Below are 21,210 nucleotides of genomic sequence, written 5' to 3' on the forward strand. Positions count from 1 at the left end.
TTGCTTGGCTCTGCAGCTGTTTTTGCATAGTGATGTGGTAAGGATAAATATTGTGTGTGTGTGTTTGTGTGTGTGTGTGTAGTCTGATTAGATGTACTAGTTATGAGTTTTTGTATGCAAGAGGTAAGTTATCTGAGAGATGTTTTCTCTTTGATTAACTACCCATGTCTTCCACTGGACAGACCAATGAAAGACTCTAGTTTCCCATTTTACTGTATTTAAGGATTAATGGGACATGGTGTCATGCTTTGTCAATGGACAATTTTTCATATTAACATTTTCAAAGAAGAGAAAGTGTCCTGTGCTGTGGCTCTTTACCATTTTAAACAGGAATGTCCTTCAAAGTCTTTTCCAGTGATGCTTATAAATCAAAGTGAGAGAAATGGTACATACTGAATTTAAAATTAATGCATTTTTAATATGCAAGTAGGCTTAACTTTTCTCTGCCTTAAGCCCATCAAGATCAAACTCAAGCAGGCGTTCACATCCACAATTGAAACTCACCAACCTTTTTCTTTAAGTTAACATTGGTCCAAACTCTCCCCACTGCTTTTGTCAATAGATCTTTTAAAGGCAGGCATTAAAGTGGAGTTTGCATTAGTCTTTTTCTCCCAACAGCTTCAGGCCCAAGGGCTTCTTTTAATAGGCATTAGTAAGGGACCAGAATTGAGTAGACGTTTGTGAAGGAGACTTGAAGTTTGGAACAGAATTGTCCTTTATAGTTTTTCCATGGGGGGAAAATCTTCTTATGAGAATAAAGGCTTTAGACTAATCTCCTTCCATCTGGAAAATGGAGAAGCCAGAGGTTGTTGGCACCAGGTCACATCCCTTATGTAAACTGTCAAATTCTTTTCATATTAATGGCGTATTAGCTTAAACCCAATGAAGGTGGTTTCCATTTATCAGTCTTATTTTGTGTTTCTTGCAAAATTGGCTGATATTGACTGATGATATGTGTTTTGCGGTCCAGTTTGCAAAACAATTTCTCTTGTTTTATAAATTTGTTGACTAGAAGTCACATTATCTTGGAGGTTTTTCCCCCTTCTCCCCCCCCCAACTGACTATTATAGCTAATTAACTTGAAAGGAAGCCTTAGACTGCTATTCCATGCAATGAAATGGTCTGTGACATATGTAATCTTGGCACTGCAAAGTCCTGGAAGTATGCCAGCATTAAAATATGGAAGATGTGAGGAAATTAGGCGACATAGAAACTTAAGCAATCCAATTGATTTAGTAGCATTCCACCCCACACACCCCCTTGCTAATTTTGTCTTGCTAGAAGTTTGGTTGTGGAAGTAAGGAGTCGACATTTTCTTGTAACTGACCATATAAAGAGATAGTAATTGTTGATGTCTTGAGTTAGACCTTTTGATAGATAATGTAAGGTTCAGATAGTACAAGGTATACTAAAGCTTACTTGGTCTTGTTCAAATGTGTGTTCTGCAACAACATTTAATGGTGATAGTGGTCAAATGTGCATGGAATACTTTGTAAGCATAGGGCACAGTTGAACCTCTTTGGCTTCCTTTTTGCTCTCTTTCATTATTCATTCTTTAGTGAGAATAAACAATTGAGACTGCTGGCATTTTCAGCTTACATACTGCTCAGTAATCGCTAGAAGCCGGTATAGCATAAGCCTGTCTTTTTGCAGTCTTCTCCCCTTGCTCAGGAAACTGTAGCAAGAATCCTAAGGCCAGAAGTTTGTTAGTTTTTGCCCACTCACTTCGTCTCTGCTCGTTCCTAGGTTGGATGGAAACTGGTATAGTTTTAGGGAGGTTTGTACAGCTTAAGCTTCACTGGTTTGTTTTGCCTCACTGTGACTAACAGGCGGAGAGTTTGCTCAGGAAACTATGGGATGGTTTATCAGTCAATGAGAAGGAAGAATGAATGGTCCCGAAAGATGATCAAAGCTCCTGCCATCAGGTTAAGCGACACATATTTTTACACTGGGTTTTTGTCATCTTAGGGGCATTGCTGACTGGAACATATTAGCAGCAGTTTTCCTTAAGTAAGCGTTTCCAATTGATGATGGTGGGAATGTGCTTTCAAACAATCTCGCTGCTTGTGTTACACCAGATTTTCTGTTAGAGCCCTGAGATACTACGGCAGTGGTGATGAAAAGGGGGAAATGTAGTGGTGGGCCAGAAAGATGTTGTTATGCAGTATCAATGAAAGTTGTGAAACAGTAGGTTGCTCTCAAATTCTTTGGCAGCTGATGGCTAAGCTACGTAAATACGGATGTGAACTGAACTTAAAGTTGCCCTTGTCTTAATACCCCCTCCCAAACACTGATAGACACTGTACCATTTGAGCTTTTATTCTCTGATCCTAAACAAGTGTTCTTAGAAGGCAGTCCCTCTGATTTCAGCAGGTTTTAGTTTTGTGTATGTGTCCTTAGGATTTCACTTCTAGCATTTCATAGAATTATAGAATTGGCAAGGATCCCGAGGGTAATCTAGTCCAGAGTTCTGGAGGTGGAAAGTGGAAAGGAAGTACAGAGTTCTGTACATTGGAAAGCTCTGAGATCTCTGTGATGAGTGCTTTTTTTTAAAAAAAAAGAAAACCCAGCTTCCTGCCTACTCAACGTCAGTGCCAAAATACATTTTGCTGATTTTTATTAGACATTTTGTACTTCAGAAAAAAATGCATCTATATTAGCAATAGGCAATACTGGAGTCAGGTGCTGTGTATATTACAGAGAAACTGCGTTTCAAACTTGCTTACATCCCTTTATATTTTTTAAAAACTTAGGTTTCAGAATACAAAATCCTATGTGAGAAGCAGCTCTCTCACTGTGAATCTGGTTCCATTTCTCCACAGCCCTTGTGACTTAAAAACACACACAAATTAGTTGGGTCAAAACTTGAGTCCCCTTTGTGCTTTGTTGTAAATCTCTAAATCTGTACTCTTGGACGAATGTTTTTGTCATTGTGGTTTTCTATTACCCCATGGGTTAGATACTGCACTTGTGTCGGAAATTCAGTTTACTCTTGTGCCTGTGGTGAGTGCGGATATTTTGTTTCATATGCATGTTGTAGAAAGCCCCATTTTTTGTTGGCAAGAGTGGTTTTCATAGCATTCAGCAAAATACAGTAGATGCGTCTGTGTCTGTCATATATGATGCTGTGAATGCTGAGTGCACAGGATTGATAGGATGCCTGGGAGTTTGGGCTTCGGTGAAGCAGCTTTTGATGAAGATTTGATGCAAACAATGATTTGTGACCTGGTAGCTTTGATTCAGCTTGGGCTGTATCAGATGCTTGTGGAGTCAGAAACAAAGTGAGGAAGTTCAGAGTGGAAGCCAGCAGGGGGTGCCATTGCTAGTTAAAGCCAGGTATTGTATGAATATAATACCACGAAAGAACAAGAAACCTCTTACAGTCAATTTGTACTCGTCTACCCTTTTTTGTTAGATCAAACAGCTGCTGGTGAAACATTTTCAGTTACGCTTTCCATCTCCAAAAGAAGCAGGTACAGCCCTATTGTTTAATAATCTGTGGCTGTGCAGCAGTCGGTGGAGAATGCAGCCCAAATGTGGCAACGCCACTCAGTCATCTCTCTTTAAAATCCCTTTCAGTGCAGTTCTCTTTGTGACAGCCTCTCCCACAGAGGTTTCCCTTCTAGATGTTCCAGAGATGGGCAGAAAAGGAAAAAAAAATATATTCTTCAGGGATCCAGAACAAGTTACCAGATGGGAGTATATCCGTTACATTATGTAGCTGCAAAAGAATGTCAGATCTTTCATCTCTTGGGAATAAGGTAAACCTCTTACACTGTACGGGAGGAATGCTCTGAGTCCTCTCTCTATGCTTGAGCTCCACACTATCTCCCTGTGGATGTGAGGTTACGAAAGGTGTTAGCAATTTGATCAGGAAAGTTCCACTGAATGATTACTCAAGCTTATTTTTGTAGCCTGGGGGATACTGTCTGGTTTATACGCTATTTGTTTAGGTAGCAGATAACTTGACCATTTTTATTTTTTTTTAACCATCAAAATGAACAAAGCCTTCTTTCATTCCATTTCTCAGAGACTATGCACTCTTCTTCTTCTTCTTCTTCTTCTTCTTCTTCTTCTTCTTCTTCTTCTTCTTCTTCTTCTTCTTCTTCTTCTTCTTTCTTCCTTTTGGTAAATGATGTGGGTGTGGGAGGAAATGTTTCACTCTACCAAGACAGCAAGTTATCAGCACAGTGAAAAGTTCACTGGTTATGTGATCAGAGCTTGAAATCACAGTGAGGATTATCAGCAAGAGCCTTGGCTTGAAAGCTTGACCCAGTGAGTTCCAGTGCTCTTTGCCCCTTTGCTGGATTAAGAGCAAAGTGAAGGTTGCAGAATTTCACACTCTTGCAGATGTAAACAGAAGCAACTCTGCAGGCTGTAGGGTTTTTTTTTAATGGAACTTCATGCAGAACTCAACTTGCCATTACATGGCAGCAGCGTTTGGTAAGAGCTGCTGCTGCTGCTTTCTTAATTTCTCCTCCTTGGGTGATTACAGAGGTCCAAGAAGGAAATTTGTGGAGAGCTGCATACAGAAAGAGAAGAGAATTTATTGAATTATTCCTCACACACATCTGTGGAACACTTACACAGACTTTTAATTGTAGACATATGGTTTGTCAATAGCTTGCTGATGAAAAAAAATAGTTTGCCACTGTTTATTATGTTTGGATTAATATGTTTATTACACATACTTTTGTGAATTCTGCTACTTTTGCAATAGACACAAAACAGAGCCTAACCTCAAAAGAGTTCCTCATTTTCCTACTGTTGAATTAAATTATTGCATTTGTACTATTTTAATACTGCTTTTAATGTACTGATAAAATGCATAAATTTGGAAAGCCTAATTATTTTAATATTGCCTTGAGTCAAGGAAAAAGGAAGCTGTCCTAATACCAGCAGGCCAGTGGCTCAACTTTCTCAGTACTGTTGATGCTGATCGGCAAAAGACTTTTCTAGTCATACCTGGAGAAAGCAGGGTTAAACCTGGGATCTTTTTGCATGCCACTATTTTCATTTCCCTATTTGAGCACAGACAAGGGATGACTTTTAATGGATCAGAAACAAGTAAATGTTTCCTTGTAATACAACCAACAAAAGAAACCACAAGCCCTGATTTCTATGCAGCACTAAACCTTGGGACTTGGTTTTGTTTCTTCTGCATGCTAGTGGGGAAGAGCAAAGTGTGCAAGTTGGCCCATTCAATTTATACTACTAACTTGCTTACTGTGACAGCCATAGTGAATTGCCAGCCTTTTAAGGAAGTGAAAAGCAAAAAGCATCTCTGTAAACTGAGAGGTCACCTTATTGCAAGAAGTACGTTTTGCAGCCCTGTTTTGTGTCCATTTTAAACACCACAGTTTAGCAGCCTTATGACATACAGTGGTACCTTGGGCTACAGACGCGTCAGGTTACAGACTCCACTAACCCAGAAGTAGTACCTCAGGTTAAGAACTTTGCTTCAGGATGAGAACAGAAATTGTGTGGTGGCGGCGCGGCGCGGCGGTAGCAGCAGTGGGAGGCCCCATTAGCTAAAGTGGTACCTCAGGTTAAGAACAGTTTCAGGTTAAGAATGGACCTCCAGAACGAATTAAGTTCTTAACCTGATGTACCACTGTATTCAGTCCAACGTTCAGATCAATATATTACGAAATAAAACTTAATTGTAAAAGCCATTGATCATGCCAAAAATATAAAAACTTTAACAGTTGAGAACAATTTGTAATTTTTTTTGATAGGTAAAGGTAAAGGTACCCCTGCCCGTATGGGCCAGTCTTGACAGACTCTGGGGTTGTGCGCCCATCTCACTCAAGAGGCCAGGGGCCAGCGCTGTCTGGAGACACTTCCGGGTCACGTGGCCAGCGTGACAAAGCTGCATCTGGCGAGCCAGAGCCGCACACGGAAACGCCGTTTACCTTCCCGCTGGTAAGCGGTCCCTATTTATCTACTTGCACCCGGAGGTGCTTTCGAACTGCTAGGTTGGCAGGCGCTGGGACCGAGCAGCGGGAGCGCACCCCGCCGCAGGGATTCGAACCGCCGACCTTTCGATCGGCAAGTCCTAGGCGCTGAGGCTTTAACCCACAGCACCACCTGCGTCCCTATCTGATAAAAATGACTAAATCTGTAAATTTAATAAAATAACCCATTTCCGTACCATTCATCTGCCTTTAAAAAACAACAATACTAATGCAGTTTTGCTACTGCAGCAGCAGCAAAAATAGATAACTTTGGTATTACAGACCATCAGCAAGTAAATACTCTTTCTGTTGGTAGAATTCTAGAATCTATTGTTTTTACAGTTTGGGCTAAGTGCTTTATTCTAATGCTTTTGTATATAACAGCTCTGGGGAACCTGTGGCTGTCCAGGTTTTAAAATAAAATCCCCATCATTCCTGAGCACTGGCTTTGCTGCCTGGAGCTGATGAGAGTTGTAGTTTAACAGGATATTGAGAACCACAGATCACCTATCCCTAGTATATAGGACAGCTGTTTAAAGAGCACTTTCTTCAGGGCCCAGCTTTTGCAGATTCAAAACCTACAGGATGTGTAACATTTTTGCTAGGGCAGTAACTGAAATAAAAAATGTTGGAGAGAAGATTAGGTTTAATCTTGGACTTTCTGTGATCTTGGTTTATCGGGGCAAACAAGTTCATTACAGAATTGCTCACAACTGTTTATTCATAGCCACAGATTATATATACTGATGCATAATAATTCAGTTAATATTTTTAATGCATATATAACAATAATTAAAGCAAGGAAGGAGGTAGGAACTATAATAAGTAATATTATTTTTAACAGCTTTTCCCCCTTTAATATTGCTTTGCCAATAGTCTGCTTGGCTTATTGTAAGTAATGCAAGTCATTATATAGTGGTACCTCTGGTTACGTATTTAATTCATTCCGGAGGTCCGTTCTTAACCTGAAACTATTCTTAACCTGAAGCATCACTTTATCTTATGGTGCCTCCTGCTGCTGCCACACTGCCGCCGCACGATTTCTGTTCTCATCCTGAAGCAAAGTTCCTAAACTGAGGTACTATTTATGGGTTAGCGGAGTCTGTAACCTGAAGCGTATGTACCCTGAAGCGTATGTAACCCGAGGTAGCACTGTATATTTTTCGGTGATATATTTAGGGGAAATTTTAAAAAATAACAAACCAGCTCACATCAAAGTGACTTACTCTGTATATTGCAACAGTGCGGAAGCAGATTGCCTGACCTCCGTTAGGGTGCCATGGCATTGCCTCACACAGTTCAGTCGATGAAAGTTGGTAGATCACAGTGAATCCAAATAACTTGGGCTATTATTGCATCTGGGATATTCCCATGACATGTTCCACAACAGCATCCTAGGCTTATGAAAGACTTTCAGAAGACAATTGGTAAGGGGTATGCTTATTTGTCTAGGCCTGGCCAATTTAATAAGTAAGCCTTGCCCATTTTGTGTGCTGTGAACATGACATGCTGAGCTCTTCAGTGGAGTAAAAGTTTCTCTGTACTGTACACCCACATTTAAGGTTTGATGGTTCTGCTGTATGTTTTTAAAATAGTTCCACAGTTATCTATGTGTTTTAGTAATAATGAATGATTAAAAAATAAAGTAGGTGCCTCTTTTTAGTAATACAGTAGTGTTAAAAAAAATAGGTCCCTCTTTTTTATTTCCTGTGTTTCCTGATTTTTCCCATAAGCTAGAAATCGCTCTGAAAACCCCCTCTTCTGCTTTAGATCTAAATGTCTCTAGCATAAATTGCTTGTAGATGGAGTTGAAACCAGTCTATTTCCATTGTCTGAATAGAAATAGGCACATGAATGCCACAAATTAATCAAATCCACAGCAAGAATAGAAAGCTCGCACCCACTTACACGTCTCTGAAAGCAGCTTTGAATTTGAAGGAAAGAACCTATCAAACGTACTTGAAAAATGGTGAGTTTATGAAGGCAAGTGAATTGAACGGCTTGACTGGACCGGTATGCCACCATGTGTCTGGGAATGGAAGGATAGCTGTGTGGGTAGAAGACAAACAGTCTGTGAGATTTTCTCCTGAATGATCTCATTTAATTGATTGATTTCTACTAAGGTCATAAATGAGCTCCTTGCTGAGTCAGGGTTGGAGGTCAAAGTGTCGTGCCAGCTGCCTAGCTAGCCAGAAAACAATAGCAGCTTCCTTCTGTATGTAAAAAAGAAGCATTCCAGTGCAATGTTTTATTAGACTTCAGCCTAACCTTTCTTTTTACATGCCTCGGGATTCTCTTCAATAGAAATTATACAGTGTCACTTATAATTAACCTCTCCCTATCCATTTGCACATGAGAGTTTCTAAAAATTGTGAATATTTCACAGCAATCACTTCCAGCATTTCTTTCCCTCTTTATCTTTTGCTAGTGCATCACTCCTCATTTATTCTTGGAGCTCTGAAAGAAACAAGATGTGTAATAGCCAAAGCAAGACAGAGCATTCCACTTTGCTGCATTGTTTTGCTTGAAGTGTTGATGGTGGTTAACATACACGAACTATTTCAAACTTTCAGCCCAGCTCATGGCTTTAGTAGATTTGAGCATGCAGTTTGCATATGAAGCGAAAGCAGGATATATAATCAAATAAGACAGCACATGTGTAAAATTTCTGTCTCTCAGTGGCCCAAATGACTATTTTTAAATGGATGGACAAGCCTGTTTACTTGGAGGCTATGGTAAATGAAACTCGAGATCAGATTTTGGGGGAGAGGAAATGGAAGTTCGATTTAGGATACAATCCCATTCTTTACCGGGAAGAAAAGCCTTGTGTGGTGCCCTGGTCATCTGAGGTGAGGTTGAAGGCTACAAGATCAGCTTTGGTGGTGGGACCACAGTTCTAGAACGCTCTTTCCAATGTGGTTTGTCTGACGCCTACTTTATTGTGCTTTTGGTGCCAATGAAAACATTTTTATTTTCCAGAGCTTTTTAGATGCAATGTTAATGTTGCTTTTCTTATTTTGTGGCATTTTTTTGGTATTATGTATTATGTTGTTTTTGTAAACTGTCCTGGAAGTATAATATAAAAGTATTTAGAATAAGTTAATAGATAGATAGCATCCTGCTTACTGACCTGTTACAATATATCCTATACAGACTTTGCAACTATGTTTTGGGGCTGCTGATACACTGCTATTGGCCTCAAAATCTGCTGGAACAGCTTTGCCTTCTAACCTCCAGCTCCAAGTCATGTCAAAGGTCATATTGCAACAAACCCAAGAGGGTAAACCACAAAGCAAGGAGTGTACAGTTTCTCAAAGACGTGACCTCCTTCTGTTTGGGCTCCTGGAGACTCTGATATAATGATGGAGCTTAACAGCTTGTAAAAGCACAAACAGCTTGGGGTTAGCTATGTTAAACAAATGGCTGACTCACATTACTTTGTCCCGATCATATTTATAACTTGATATCCAAGAGAGAACTGGGGTGGAGAGTGTTGGGGAAGCGTTCATGAACATATAAGAGCTTCTGCAGGAACAGTTAGAAGATCATTACTCCTGAAATGTTTAGAATAAAGTCTAGTTATTGTGACTGAACAGATTCATAGGGGCATGGAAAACTAATGTGTCAGAATAAAAAAGCAACTCCAAATGGACCTACTGATCCCCTGAAAATTGTTAACTTTGTTAATTAAACCCTTAATAGAAGCTTACATGCACATACCTCAATTTACTAGCTTTTTGTATGCAGAAAGCTCTTTGGATTTTAAAAAATCCCTTGACTTATGAGGAAGATCCTTGTCCTAGATCTTTTCATTTTGTATCCACAGCTTCCACATATGGGGAGGGTTAATTTATTTGCTTGTCACCTGCTACCAGAACCCTAATAACTATCTTCTGATGTGTCTATAGATTAGTCAGTGTTCCTAAATAGGACCAGATCTCACTCATTCATTAATGTTTACTCCACTTCATTTGCTACAACTTCCAATTAATAGGTGTGGTCTTGGTTTGAACCCATGGAGGAAATCAGTAATTTTAAATGAGCAGAAATATTGTGTTAAAAGCCTTCAGTTTCTAATATATGTGGTTTGAATAAGTTAGTTTTATAAAGTGGCTTCAGACCTAGAATTTATAGATAGGTTTCTGTATCAGCATTTATACTGTTGTTGTTGTTTTTTAAGAAAAAATTTGGTGTGTTTCCGTGGTGTTAGTTGTTTTCTAATTCTTTCAAGAAGTTGCTTTTTCTGTTTTTAGCTGAATTATTTGGAAAGTGGGAGGTTGTGTGGGAGAGCTTGGTGGTGACTAAGGGTCAGGTATGGTGATGCATGTTTTTCGTTGTGTGTGTTAAATTATTTCTGAGTATACTTCTGTTGCAAAAAGGCAATGTGTTGAGAGACTTCTGGAACATGTATCCAAAGGAAATACAGTCAGTCTTCATTTTGAAAAATAACAATGATAGATCATGTTTGAGATTGTGAGAGAGATTGCCAACGTTTATGATGATATTTTGTTTTTACAGACATTTGGCATACTGTATCTCCTGTTCTTTATGTGGGAACAAAACATGAAACCTTGACCCCTCTCTGTCCTGCCTTAGTTCCACCTATAAAATGCTTATATGGCAAAGTCCTTTTGAAATCTTATTTCTCAGTACAAAATAATAGTTGGAAAAACAGCAGGCACATATTGATGCCTTAGATCAACATGATAACTTCTAGTGGTCATCTTCTAATACTTTCATTGTCTGAATTTACCAAGATTTATTAGGTAATAAGTTTGTAATAAAAATACAGTCACGGTACTTGTACCTATTAATTGCTTTTGCATAGTATTAGAACAGGGGTCAGCAAACTTTTTCAGCAGGGGGCCGGTTCACTGTCCCTCAGACCTTGTGGGGGGCCGGACTATATTTTGAAAAAAAATATGAACGAATTCCTATGACCCACAAATAACCCAGAGATGCATTTTAAATAAAAACACACATTCTACTCATGTAAAAACACACTGATTCCCAGACTGTCTGCAGGCCAGATATAGAAGGCGATTGGGCCGGATCTGGCCCTACCCATGTATTAGAATAACATATTAATACACACACACAAACTGCACTTACAACAAGGATAGTGTTAAGTGTTTAGACATACTCGTTTCACATACAAAAGATCTTTGTGCTCCACATTAATCTTTGGGATTAGAGCTACTGCTTTATTCAAAGGTGCATACTGAAATTAAGTCTTCTTGATTAACTGGGCAATGCTATACATTGACTCATGTACACATGTCTACTTAGAAGTAAGTCTCACTGAATGGTATGAGTCTTGCACCACAAGGACCTGAATTCTAGTCTGCCTGAAACACATTTTCTTGAATGCAAAGATTTGGTAACTGAGTTGCACTGAGCCATGCCCATTATTTTCTTTGTGCTGCAAAGCTGAAGAGTGCCGAACAGCTGCTTGTGGCTGTCAATGCAGTAAAGAAACTGTTTAGCAGTTAAACAGCAGGTTAGCACTTTAGCAGAAGTGGTGGCTGGCTACTCATCCAACACTTGGCGTATCTGACAGATCCAAGTGTGTCTTAAGCCTAACTAATAGATGATGCTTGACATAGCAGCTTTATAAATAATTACTGGACTGTGGAAGACACACCCTTTATCCGAATACATTGCAAGAGGTAGTAATTTATTGTGAATATATTGTCTGGATAGATTAGCAGTGTGTAAATTTGTAAAACTGTAATACTTTAAAAATATTTGTTTTTCTTTTTTTAAAAAAATAAGACTTTAAAAACAGCTCTGCATTTTTCTCAGCTGGTGATCAGTTAAAATAGCCATTACACTTGGCTGGAAATCTGGAGAACAGATTAAGCTGTTACTACAATATATAGGTTTTCCTTTTGTAACAAGTTGCTAAACACAAGTTATGACCAGTTTCCATAAAAAATTCAGTGCTTCGTCCAAAAAAGTATAAAAAGTATATAAAATGCAAAAAACACCTTTTTTTTGAAACTCAACTTGATCAAAAACATCACATTAAGATTGCAAGATTAATTTTATTTGCAGAAAAACACATTATTGCTACTTACCATCTTCACCTATAGTGAAAGCAGCTGAAAACTAATGGCAGACGATTCTCTGCTTCAGTGGCTTTACTGTTTTTTTCATATGACATCCAACTGGATGATGAGAAAGAGAATAGCTGTCCTAAGGCTTTATCAAGGAAATGTAATGGCGGTGCCTGTTTGACAAGCAAATCAGTCTTGAAATTTCCAGTCAGCTATGAACCAGTGTCGACTAATAAGTCAATGGTATGCTAAGCTTTATAATTAATATATTTTATTTTAACTAACTTGAGACAATGTAGGAAACCTCTGTTTATATTGTCATTTCTGCTGCTTAGATTTGTAATGCTTTTAAAAACGTTGTCCTTATTTCTGAATCATTTAGTTCCTTACCAATAACAAATCTGCCAGTATAACCATTGCTGCCTTTTTCAAATATGCCTGTGCTGTAAGATTAGGGATTGCAAACCTGTGATCTGCACAGGTTGTTGCACTCAAGCTCCTATGAGCTGCAGCGAGAATGGCCACTGGTCAAGGATGGGGGGGAAGTTGGGTCTGACCACATCTGTAGGTTCACAGGTTAGCCACCTTTGATGTGGATTGAGACTACTTACATTAAGAGCCTATTTGAACAATGTTGTGCTTATTCACATCACACAGACCTTGAACATCAATTGCAGAAAATTACTATTACAGAAGTCAGGTTCTTGCCTCTCTCTCTGCCGAAAAGTAACATGAGCCCATGGTGGTCGTAGGTGTTATGCACTGAAGTTCCCACCCTGGGCCAGCAGGGGGATACTGTAGATAGTTATGCAAATAAGGGATCGAAAGTGACATTCAGTGATTGGATAGTTTTAGAAAGTTGTCACAATTATGTGTACTGGAGCTCTATATAAGCAGGCTGACTGAGCCCTTCAGCTCAGTTCTGTTCTGGCCTCTGAATAAACAAGAGCTGTTTGAAGAATCGTTGTGTCGTCTGATATGTTCACCCACAACTTAACAGTAGGCACCCACACTGGGTCTGTGCTCCTTTGGAGAACTGAAGGCGTAGCGCAGACTATAATTGCTTTAAGAAATATGGTTGATTTTCCTATTCACACCTTCTGCTTATATGGAGGGAGTCTAGATCTTACAGCACAGTCCTTTCAAGAGGGGTTTGTACCCCACAGCAGTGTAGCCCTGGCTCTGGAGGCATCTCTGCAGCCAGCCTGCCCTAGATGTATCTCAGCCGCTCTTCTTACTCCTCCTTCCTCCCAGCCACCCTTGCTCCCAGAACAGTTAGCCTGGCAACCTTCCAAACCCCCAGTCTCTGTTCACACCTCGGGGCAAGGGGGAAGGAGTTCTGTTGTATTGTTAACGTACCTCAATTGTTCTCTTGTTCCTCTGTAGGAACAAGAATTCCAATGCAGATTGCATTGTCATGTCACAAATAATCAAAATCCTTGCATTTATTAATTTCTAAGGTTTAGGGGGATCCCCCCCTTAAATCTACAACAGTACTGTTCATCAGTAGGCTTTTAATGGCTACAGCATTTTTGGTAGCCATTGCAGGGATACTGTAAAATGTTTGCGGCAGTAACTGTTCTGTGACCACAACTTACAGAATTTGCTCAGTATGGCAAACCTTGTCCACGGCTTGAGCTTAGTTTGGAGAGAGCTTAACCACAAGTCTCAGTTTGGCTGACATGCTAAGCCAAGGCTTGTCTTGTCTTAGATTAGTGTGGCATGGGAATAGAAAGGACCAAGGAAGAACAATTCAGTTGCAAGCTCCCTTCTGGGAACTCACATGTTTTCACAATCTTGCCTAAGGCAAGGTTTGGCTTAGCATGTTGTTGTGAACCATCTCTTTGTGTGAAAAGCCTTTTCAGCTGTTGCTGCGAGGTAGAGGAAGATATTTTTTTCATGAGAGTGTCATGTGGTAAGCTGCTTACATGCATGGCATTTTTTTTATTCTACAGTTCTCTGCCTACTTCTACTGTATATGAAGTGGAGCTGAACTTCAAATACTGCTTTGGCTATATTTGGATTGTGGATGTGTACCATAAAATCACTGTGTGCCTGTTTTGCATGTGAATCCTAAGTGTGTAGGCAAGCAGAGTTGTTACGTTATTGGGTTAGTTTGTTCATGATATGCCAAGAAACCAGAATCATTTGTTTATGCTAGAACTTGTACATTAGGAGTAAAGAAAGGGAAGAATGTGTATCTCCCCCCTTTTCTTCTCTTCTCTTTGGCTGCCAGCCCCTAGTGTGGAATCAGGCACTAGATAGGAAAGGAATAGAAGTGGGTGCTAATAGCAGTTTTAAGTGCTCTCCATAGCATGAAAAGTGTTATCAAATCTATAGTTGCAGCAGGCAGCATAGCCAAATGAAAAGATTTTGCATAATTGCTTTGAAAGGCTGTATGGTTGACTGGATGAGATTTGCTTTAGTCATATTAGAAAGCTGAATTCTATTTTCAATTCTGCCTGAAACGATATGGAGTTATTTTTTCATTATTGGTGTGTGTGTGTGTGTTCTTGCAGAAACAATGTAAAAGTCCTTGTTTGATAAGCAGTGCTTTGTGCAAGAAATGGAACTAGGGTTATTGACTCTTAGCCTGGTGACCTAATGGAAGTCAAAAATGCAAGCCCTCCTTCTCCTCCTTCTATTCTAATTCTTTCCTTTCTTTTTAATTTCAGTTTGATAGTCCCCACTTAAATAACTTTGCAAGTTAAAAAGTGCTTTAAAGAATTGGGCTGCTTGGTGAAGGGAAAGTGGTTCCGATTTAAATAAACTGGACTTAGGTTTATTTATTTATTACAATTCTATACAGCCCTTCTTCTGAAGATCACAGGGAGGTTTAGAAAAAGTGGGAGTAAGGTTTGATTGAGAAAAAGTGTCGGGGGAACAGGTGTGTCCACCCCATATTTGAGTGCTGCAATAGCTCAGCTTGGTAGAGCGTGATACTCTTAGGGTCAGGGTCATCGCTTTGAGCCCCATGCTGGAAAAAAATATTATTTCATTGCAGTGGGTTGGCCTAGATCAGTGTTTCCCAACCTTTTTCTAACTGTGGCCTCCTTTTGACCTTGTTTCCTTCCTGTGCCCCCCCCCCATGGGCGTAGCTAAGGGGGAGCAGGGCAACAGTTGCCTCCTCCCCAAATAAGTAAAAATCAATACAAATTTGAGGTTCTTCCCTCCCTAACAAAAGCTTGCCCCCCCCCCCAAATCCTGGCTATGCCCATGCTTCCTCTCCTACCGGTAGAAAGATAGCTATTAAAATGGTTTTGTTTGTAAACAGAACATGTTTTATTTATAATTTTATGATTCGTACAAAATACAATTACATAAAATGATAGGAACATAATTAAATATTGTTGAAGCAGAACAACTTAGAATCACAGAGCTGGAAGGAACCCCAAGGGTCATCCTTGTGGTGGTGCAACTCCCTGCAATGTAGGAAACTCAGCTAAAACATCCATGACAGATGGCCATCCAACCTCTGTGTAGAAACCTCTAAGGAAGGAGAGTCCAGAACCTCCTGAGGGAGATCTGTCTTCCATGTATTATAAAAAGGAAACAATACTTATTTGACCCCAGTTAATTTGACACAGAGGGAGAAACCTACAGATACAGTCCAAAAGGCACACAGGGAGTTCTGTATATATGGGAGAATTTTTAAAAGCAAGTGGCCCTCACTGACCTTGTGCAAAAAGATCTTGCCATCTGGAGGAACTCTGACTGCCTAGATAAAACACTATAGCCCCCCACACTCGTGCCTGGGAGTAAGGTCCACTGAACTCAGTGCGGCTTTCTTCTAAGTAGACACTTAGTTATTTACTAGATGCAAGTTAGCACCATACAACCTTGTTCGGCTAGGCGCTGGGGTGGATTGCACCCTGCACTTTGCAGAGTCAGGCCCAGGCTGCCACTGGGCCCAGAACTGGTGGCAGCAACAAGCTGCTCCGGCTCACCCAGCCCTACCCATTGCCACCCCACCACCTCACTCACCTGACATGGGGATTTGGGATTGCGGGCCCTACCGGTCAAAATGGGAGCCTCAGTGATTGCCCTCTCCAACTGGAAACAATCCAGGACTGCTCCAAGAAAACACACATGGCAAAAAGGAGTTCTAGGCTCTGGTGCACTGCTCACTTACCCACTTGTGATTGGCCAAGTGGATAGCCAGTTGAAAAAACACGTAAACGTAACAATTGCAAAGTTATTTACTAGAAACTACTTCTCAAAAATTAGATACAGCTTCTCATAGTGTCAAAATCAACATCGTGACATAATATATTAAAATGTAGCTTATACAGCAGACCACCAAGTCCAGTATGTACAAAATACAAATCCTATTTTGTCAGTGCTGTAATACATTCATTTCTAATTTCTTCATCTTCTCTTGTATTTTTCTGTCTGATGTATTCCGTAGAAGAGTGACATGAAACAATCTTCTAAATGTCTAATGAAGATGATAAAGTTGGTAGACAAAAGAAACTGGTACTGGTAGATGCTGGCACAGGGAGACAAGACAAGGATTCCTGGATATTCCCCTGTTTCACCCAAAGGGGCTTCGTCAGCTGTGCGTAGTTCTAAATCATATAAACATAGACACTCTGTAATGTAATAGCTACACAAATTACAAAGAAACATACAAGGATATGATAAATGCACATACTGGTACTGTATATAACAGCTACATGGAACTTATTCATAATAGGTTCTCAGTCGAGGTAAACCAGTAAGTCTGTGTACAATATAAGGGGGGGGGGACACTAACTAAGGCAACAGGTGCAGATAATTCATGTTCATTCACTCTTAAAGGAACATTGCTCAGTGACATGCTACAAACAGTAAAATGTTACAACAGGCATACTATATGATCGTAATATATAGTTAAAGAAAACAGCTATAATCTAATTCAGTGTTTAACCCTGAAGGATGAAGTGTATTCAAGAGAAAAATAAACCTACTTTCTTTTTGATGTAGGACCCTCCTTGCTTGATCTAGAGGTCCCTGGTAAGCCCAAAGTGTGTGATTCTTTAATAAAGTGTTGTACCAAAGGTGCTTCAACGTTTTTGTTTCTAATTCTAGAGTGATGCTCTGATATCCTGATCCTGATTGGTCTTATGGTTTGCCTGACATACAACAAGCCATAAGTGCTGTGGCACACGTGGCAAATGATTGTATAGTAAAGTTAAAGCCTTCACTATTAAAGAATTGTTTTGCTTGTAATGCAAACCTACACGTGGTGCAGTGTCCACACTTGAAAAGACATTGTGGTTTTTACTTTCAAGTGGATAGCCAGTCAAATCAGGATTATTTAAAAAAAATTTAAAAACCCAATTCCCCCCCTTCACTTCTCACATCCCTCTGTGGCCTCCTAGCCTCATGCTATGGCCTCCCCATTTACGTAATTTTCACCTATTTCCCCCTTGGAATATCCTGGGGGCCCCAGTTGGGAAACACTGGACTAGATGATCCTCATGGTCCTTTCCAACTCTGTAATTTCATGATTCTATGAACACTCTCCCCTCCAGTGGTTTCCAGCAACTGGTACCCAAGATTTCTCCAATAGCATAGGATACTGCTCAGTATGTTTTGCTATTTAAAAAAGTGAAGTTCACTTGACGTAAGTAGGGCATATTTTTCTGTTTTTCTCCATATTGTAGGTCCCTCCTGTTTCATAATCCAGGAATGCTTTTTTCTCTCCCCCCCCCCAACTTCAAAATTTCCAGGAACTTTACACATCTGTTTTAATTAGGTATCAAGAACAAGTTAATTCTGGACTGTATAGAATATACACTCCTGGAAGTTTCTGAACAACTGTATGAAAGGTTGACTGTTTTTGAAGCAGGAGACTTGACTAAGTCTCATTTGAATGCTGTGACTTGGAATGCATTCTGTTTTTTCTTTGGAAGGGGGGAATTGTATAATCCATTGGGAAATCTGTTACTTGCTTACTGAATCAGTTTTGTGATAAACATATTTCTTTAGTAAGAAATCCACATATGTCTTGATTTTAAGACAGCTGGGATGGGGAAATCCTCCAGATGTTGCTATGCCACAACTCCCATTATCCTTGGTCATTGGTCATGCTTGTTGGGGCTTATGGGAGTTGGAGTCCAGCAACATCTGGAGCCCCACAGGTTATCACCATTTTTTGCTTAGACAAATGTAGAAAATACTGTGAACATAAAAAATGCACACTTATTTGAAGCAACTATATCAGAAACTGATACTTGGATAGGCCTTTTTGGTTCCTTTCCAGCTCTGTGATACTACACATTAAATCTAAATGACTCTTCAAGTTGCTTGTTATCCTTAATTCTCTATTGTGATGCCTGTCATCTTTGTGGTTTATCAACAGAAACTCCCTGGACACATTCACCCTTGACACCCAGGCAGAGAGAGAGACTTGGAAGGGCACAAGAGTAACTAGTTTTTTGTTATGGCAGTTGAGGTTCCTGCTGGTCACAGGGTCCACATCTAATTATCAGGAATGCTGGAGTTGGCTTGAAATCTTGTAGTTGAAGGCAGACAGATGACAATATGATGAATTACCTGCTTGGATAGCATTTTTTTGTTTTGTTTTTTGAAGGGGAAGCATGCAGATTTCCTGTCCCTGGCCACTTCTTCCAGGCAAATGTACACACAGTGAGATATAAAATGTCCATGACCATCACATGTGCATACAAGCTGTATGTTTTATTCTCTGTAAAAGTACATTCCATCAAATCTGCAGGAAAACGTGAAACATTGGAAGCATTCCTGATTCAAGCAGAAAATTCCTCAAAGCTGCTTGTTTTTCAGGTTCTTCCTAGTCATCTATTGAGGTCCTCTACTGGACACTAATTTCCAGAAAGCTGAAAGATCTGGGTTCCCAGTTAAGATATCATTGCCATTGGGTGATCCGTGGTATCTGCATTGCTGATTTGAGATGGATGACTGTGCTCAGTTATTCATTTGAAGTTATGTCTAATGTTTCCCTCCCTGATTCTATTTTTTTGCCTGGAGCATCACTGAAGGAATTCAACTTCTGCTAGGTGCTGTTAAGACATTGGGTGCCTACCAGACTAAAATTTAAGAGGCTTATGATTAAACTGGTAGACTATTGCAATCCAGGCATCTCCTGGTCTAAGGAAAATCTCATGACCAAATCAAAAAGAATTTCAAAATACCATCTAGCAGTGTTTTTGTTTTAAAATAGCATTGGGGTAAGAAGAGGGCACATGAAACCTTTTGTTAAATTATTGCTGTGTTTTATAACTCATACTTAGTTTTTCGGTCTGAAAGAATTGTTCAGAGTAAGAAGTACCAATAAATCCTAAGAACCATTGGTAAGCTGCTTTCCATATAAACAGTCCCTTATTTCAAAAGTGTGCCACTGAATCTTAGGTAACTCTGAGTTGAATAAGCTAATCAAAGCAACCGGATGGCTCAAATCCCTCTTAATGTACTGCTTCGGACACAGTGCATATGCTTTGCAAATAAATACCGAATTAGTGAGCTCCTGCTGGAAGCATTCAGTAAGAACAAGTGATTTGTCTTGCTTATGAAAGGCACATATATTTTCCCCTTGTAGTTGTTTGTCAGCTCGCACGTTACTTTATTTATGAATTCAGAGAGGGCAATTGCCATTTTTCAGCTCCTGAGCAGATGTGCTAGAGGCGGTCAAATTGATCAGCAGAAATAGATGCAGCACCATCACCAGGGTTGGGAGGAAGAATGGCTATTGTATTATCGTCCTCCTCCCCATTTCCTATTAATGACTGCCTTCTGTAAGGCTTTCTCCAGGTTGCAGGATGAAGAAAAGCTGCAAGTTTTCAATTGCTTTGAGGCAAGTAGTTCCTGCACTAACAGAAGGGCAAAGGCAGCTTTCTGAGAGACACCTCTTTGATGTAAACTTTTAAAGAGCTATTTAGAAAAGTAGTATTTAATTCTCTGTGTTAGCTGAAAGCCCACAAGTGCAAAACTATTGTTAATTACAATTATCATACCTCTTTCCTTGGTAGGTACTTGTTAACTTGTTTTCTGTATGAACAGAGGTAACGGGTGGGGGGGGGGAGAGAAACACTTAAGTTGTCAAAATGACAGATTTTGTCAAAATTTTGGATTTGAAGAAAAACAAGATTGGAAGAATATTGATTGCATAAACATTAGTGTAATCCTCTATAGTGCAAGCCCCAGGGAAGTCAGTGAATGTGATTCTCAGGTAAGTTGTTGCCTATAAGGTCTATTCTTGCAGAAATTATATATGTGGTTCGTTTCATTATTGTTTGAAAACTATAGCTTAATCCCAGGGGAATCTCTGGAAAGCTACATGTTAGGTTATTTATACAGAATTAATATGCAGAATTTTCCCCCTTGCAGGTTTATAATCTGAAAGACATGCTACAAAAATTAACATATTCCTTAACTTCTTCAAATGGTCTCATTTTCCATTTACCTATTTTCCTTATTAACTTCTCATATGTCACCCATCCCCCTTTCATATTGATTTTTTTCACACTCGTTGCCTCCAACGGCGATAACCAATATGGAGTTTTTGATTCCAACAGATTTTTATATCTTTCCCACACCTCAATCAATGATCTTCTTATAATGTGGTTTTCGAAACCTTTATGTACACGCTTCTTGTCATACCACAAATATGCATGCCACCCAAATCTATTATCAAAACCTAAGCTAAAGTTATTTTTTAAAGCCAGCTTGAATGGAGAGAGTGTTGAAGGGGAGGTATAGCCCAATGGACCTATTCTCTCAACAGGGTAGAGAGGCCTTGCAGTTCCATTCCTCCCTTTGTTATAGCCTGATAGAATAGCTTCAGCCAGATGACAATTGAAAGAGAAGTCTGATGGAGGGGTGGTATTTTGGTAAAGCTGTAGATCAGTGTTTCCCAACCTTGTGCCTCCAGATGTTTTTGGCCTACAACTCCCATCATCCCTAGCTAGCAAGACCAGTGGTCAGGGATGATGGGAATTGTAGTTCAAAAACAGCTGGAGGCACAAGGTTGGGAAACACTGCTGTAGATACTCTGCGACCCCATGTAATGTAGACACTCTGTAATGTCTCTATTCCAGATCTTACTGTCATACTCCATTTCAATTATCACTGCTTTGTAGCTGTTAGGTATTAAAATGACCTAACCACAGTTCACAAAAATCTGAGTCAACAAAAACATATTCGACTGATGTTTAAACAGGTAAAATGAGGGG

At 39.7% G+C, this 21,210-nt stretch overlaps 1 protein-coding gene across 3 annotated transcripts in view; it reads left to right on the forward strand.

Annotated features, from left to right (window-relative positions):
* EFNA5 (ephrin A5) overlaps positions 1 to 21,210 on the forward strand; it is a 220,528-nt gene that overhangs the window by 70,417 nt on the left and 128,901 nt on the right. The window contains exon 1 of one of the 3 annotated variants that reach the window (XM_081930779.1): positions 3,556 to 3,761. The exons of the other annotated variants lie outside the window; for them this stretch is intronic. Within the exon in view, the coding sequence (XP_081786905.1) occupies positions 3,694 to 3,761 (68 nt within the window). The 5' untranslated portion in view covers positions 3,556 to 3,693. Of the gene's footprint in view, positions 1 to 3,555; positions 3,762 to 21,210 lie in introns of those variants that run through there. 3 annotated transcript variants of the gene reach the window in all.

This window comes from Podarcis melisellensis (genome assembly GCF_964234715.1).
Source record: "Podarcis melisellensis genome assembly, chromosome: 11".
Lineage (NCBI taxonomy): Eukaryota > Metazoa > Chordata > Lepidosauria > Squamata > Lacertidae > Podarcis > Podarcis melisellensis.